Source organism: Engraulis encrasicolus, chromosome 10 (assembly GCF_034702125.1).
Source record: "Engraulis encrasicolus isolate BLACKSEA-1 chromosome 10, IST_EnEncr_1.0, whole genome shotgun sequence".
Classification (NCBI taxonomy): Eukaryota; Metazoa; Chordata; class Actinopteri; order Clupeiformes; family Engraulidae; genus Engraulis; species Engraulis encrasicolus.
Window position 1 is genome coordinate 37,558,946 of NC_085866.1, and position 3,997 is coordinate 37,562,942.

Consider the following 3,997-nt stretch of genomic DNA (forward strand, 5'->3'; position numbering starts at 1 on the left):
GCACCTCCCTACAAGTGATTCCAGGCTGGTTTATAGGCAGGCGGAGCATCTCGTGCGCGCTCTCTCTCTCGCTCTCTCTCTCCCGCTCTCTCTCTCCGCTCCAACGTCAAAACTCCACTCGCAATACATCGCGCATGCATGAGTAAAACAAATCTTGACACGTGTATAAAAGACTTCTTGGTCTGTTGTTCATTTGTCCTTCACCTTCCGATGTTTGCCAAAGTTTTTCGTCTCACGGAGGTTGCTCAGGCAATGGAGAACAACAAGGTGCTGGTTGGAAGGAGCATTTTATATGAGAAAGGGGTGAATGGAACTGTTACTCGAACGTGTGCGCCCTTTTTCTACTGGTCTTTTTAAGCGCATATGCAAACTCTTGCCTGTATGTTGCCTGTTGTGTTCTACACTGAGGGGTAACAACTTAAAAGGGGCACATCGCGATTCTGTGAGGAAGCTTCGCGATAGGGGTTCGTGGGTCTGCGTACCGCGATCCCTCGGTTCGATGCAATATCGTTACAGCCTTAATTGACACCCCATTTTTCACTCTGTATGTTCTTTACTGCACAATGCTTAATGTGAAAAAATTGACAATGTTACAGAAAGAGATTTTTTGTGTGCCAGAATACCTGTCTTCTGTTTGTATCACTTGTGAGTGTGTGTATGTGTATAAACCAGCTTAGTATCTTTGACTGTTCAAACTGCTTAAATGTCTTTGAAGCCAACACTCACATGGGAAACTCCCATTGTCACTGGCTACATTTACATGAGACATTTAATTCTGAATTAACTCCATTTAATTCTGAATAAAGCTTAATTTTGAGATGTATGTAAACACCTCTTGATTCGGAATGAAAGAAAAGATCTAAGTAAACTCGACTGAACTATTTAATTCTGAATTATTAGTTCGGAATTAAAAACATCATCTAAAGGTAGTGATTGTGACACAGTACTGAACAAAATTGTATTTATGCCTCACCTGTGCAAGGGGGCACCCCCAAACGGTATCCCAAGGGAGCAACCTGGCATGTCAGGAATTGAACTGGCAAGTAAGTTTGACGCCCATGACTTCCATCATATTTTATCTGTCTTACAGAGTTCATTATGTGTATTCAATTCCGTTGCCTTCATTGACAATGACAAAAAAACTCCTTGAACTTGAACTATTATGTGTTGCTACTTGTCTTAATTTCCCCCTTGGGATCAATGAAGTAACTCTACTACTCTACTTAACTTTCCTGTTTTGACACATTGTTCTTTCCGTCCTCCTTTTAAATTGTTTTCATTTAGCACATTTGTTTGTCTGTGAAATTGACTAAATAAATTTGCTTTGCCCAGGTAAGTGGCAGTATGTGTCCCAGATAACCTTAGTTATGTCTCAGAGGATGAGCCATAATCACCCTCCTATCCTAATAAAATAATCTACTTGCCCACTGACCGCTCTGCCCTTTAACACACAGAAAGGTGCGTCAGTGATAATCATCATACCTGCACGTCCACACATTTATATTTGGATTATAATCCTTGATGAGCTCCAATAAGCCATTAATGCAAGGTGACACTACTACACTCATAATTCTATGTAACCTCTAGGTAGCAACCTAGTTTCTTGCTGGCATTTTCTGCCCCGCATGAATATCCATCTCCAAGTTATCAATACAAAGCAGAACAGTTTCAAGGGTTTAACTTTCCAATTTCAAAATTCTGATCTTAAACAAATAGTTAAAACCTGGGTAAAATCTTTTTCACAGCATTGTTGATTACAACAGCATTACTGTACATTTCTATTTGTAAAACAGAATTGGTGGTGTGAATAATCAACAGCCACAGATATCTACACATTCAATGCACAATAATGACAGCATCACACAGCCAATATCTCAATTCAGATGAATCACTTTTATTTAGTTCCAAAACACTAAGGTAACATTGTATCCATCTTAACTTCCCCTTTTTAATTAAAACATGAACTGGGTGATTCATTTGCAAAGTGCGGTTTATTTTACGATGCCATTGATTACATGCCTCTACATTCACGACAAAAAGCCAGATATACTTATAGAGTCCAACAGTAACAGTCAGTAAGATATTTTCCTTTTGTTGAGTTGCCCTCTGAGGAGAATAGAGGGGAGAAAAAAAAACATCTCATGGTACTCTTACATTGGACCCAACTGTACATATACAGAATCGACTTGAGGATGTGAACTGCCATCTCACACAACTGTCTTTAGGTCGAACCAACGTTAACAGTTTTTGTAAAAATACAAAAAAGGAAAAAAGAAGAATATTAGGGAAGTTACTTCTGTAGACGGTGGTAGTGGCCGCTTGTTCCTCAGCGTTGGAGTCTTCATCTTCGTCTTTGTCTTCATCTTTGTCTTTGTATTCATCTGCGTCTTCATCTGTATCGTCGTCTCGGGAGGACCCGTGAGAGCAGCATTGCACCTGTGGTTCAGACTGGGGCTGTGGACAGGCTCTCTTACGCTGGGGACACAGAGGAGACGGACGAGGCCTCGGTCTTGGAGGCAGTGGTGGAGGCACCCTCCTCCTCTTCGAAGGGGTTCTTGCCGCAGCACAGGGTGGTGATCATGCAGTGACGGAACTGCTTGTTCATGCACACGTAGATGAGGGGGTTGTAGATGGCGGAGCTCTTGGCAAAGAAGGCGGGCATGGTCATGAAGACGGGCCCGAACTCGCTGCCCTGATTGCAGAAGATGAACCAGGCTACACTGGCGTAGGGCACCCAGCATACCAGGAAGGCGATGAACATGAGGATGACCATGCGTGTGACCTCTCGCTCGGCCCTCTGGGTGGTCTCGGACTCCTGTTGCGCCGCGGCAGCTGCCTTGACCGCGCACACAAGGTTACCATAGCAGAAGGTGATGATGACGAAGGGGCACATGAAGTGCACCACGAACATATAGATGACAAAGGACTCGTTGTTGAAGCCCTCGGCACGTGTGTAGTAGTCGATTCCGCACGAGCACTGCATGCCCTCGGGGATGTAACGGGACCAGCCGACCAGGGGAGGCACGGCACAAGCAGAGGCCATGATCCAGGAGAAGGCAACACCCCCAATGGCGTGGGTCTCGGTGAAGCGGAAGCTGCTGATGGGCTTGCAGACGACCAACCACCTCTCTATCGACAGTACGACCAGGGACCAGAGCGCAATTTCACCTCCCAGGGTGGCGAAGAAGCCCTCAATGTTGCAACCCATTCTGCCGAAGACGAAGTAGCCGTTGAGCGAGGTCCACATCGTGGTGGTGAACCCGCCGATCACCATGAAGAGGTTAGCCACAGCCAAGTTGAGCAGGATGTAGTTGAGGGGCGAGCGTAGCTTCTTGTGTTCGATTGTGACGTACAGCGTGAGGAAGTTGACAGGGAATCCGACGAGGATGAGGAGGAACATGTAGGCAGCCAGGCAGGCGTAGCCCCATGGTGCCACCAGGTAGTACTGCGGGTATTCGTACGGGCTCCTGACCACGCCGGTGGCGTTGGACATGGGAATGTAGAAGAACGGCCCCTCTGTACCGTTCATGGCTGCGTTTGGGTGGTGGCGGTCAGCCCCTCGAGATGGCGCTTCTTGAGCTGCTGACGCTGCTGCTGCTGTTGTTTTGGCAGGCTGCACGGAGGTGAGGAGGTGGATCAGGCCAGACCTTGCTACAAGTGGACCCGGGGTTGTCCGCGCGCCGCTTTATAAAGAAGCTCCCCTGGATTATGGTATTGCGCGTTTCCAGCCTGTCAGCACTCGGGTGATCTAGGCCAGTGGCTAATATCATAATCCCAGACTACACTGCAGCTGCAGAAAGCGTAAGTGGCCACTCATCAAGTTATTCAGGTTACACCTGCCCATGCCCATCTATCACAATGGCCCTAATGCTGATGATTATGGCTTTAATCCTTATTGGACACATCATCTTTTAGTGAAATTTCTTTAGACCTGAAAGAAAGTGAAAGAACTCAGGAGAAAGAAAATCAGGAGAAGAAAAAAAAGAGTACAGTAAAA

The 3,997-nt window shown here is 46.1% G+C and overlaps 1 protein-coding gene across 1 annotated transcript; it reads right to left on the minus strand.

The window, feature by feature from the left end:
* Positions 1-1,929: 1,929 nt before the first annotated feature.
* On the minus strand, positions 1,930-3,529 carry LOC134457046 (rhodopsin). Its single transcript, XM_063208800.1, has one exon. It carries the CDS (start codon positions 3,527-3,529, stop codon positions 2,471-2,473), a length of 1,059 nt encoding a protein of 352 aa, XP_063064870.1. The 3' UTR covers positions 1,930-2,470.
* Between the last annotated feature and the right edge of the window lie 468 nt (positions 3,530-3,997).

Bases quoted from the DNA above. Each gene is read 5' to 3' on its own strand.
- LOC134457046 (XM_063208800.1), bottom strand. From the start codon at position 3,529: ATGAACGGTACAGAGGGGCCGTTCTTCTACATTCCCATGTCCAACGCC.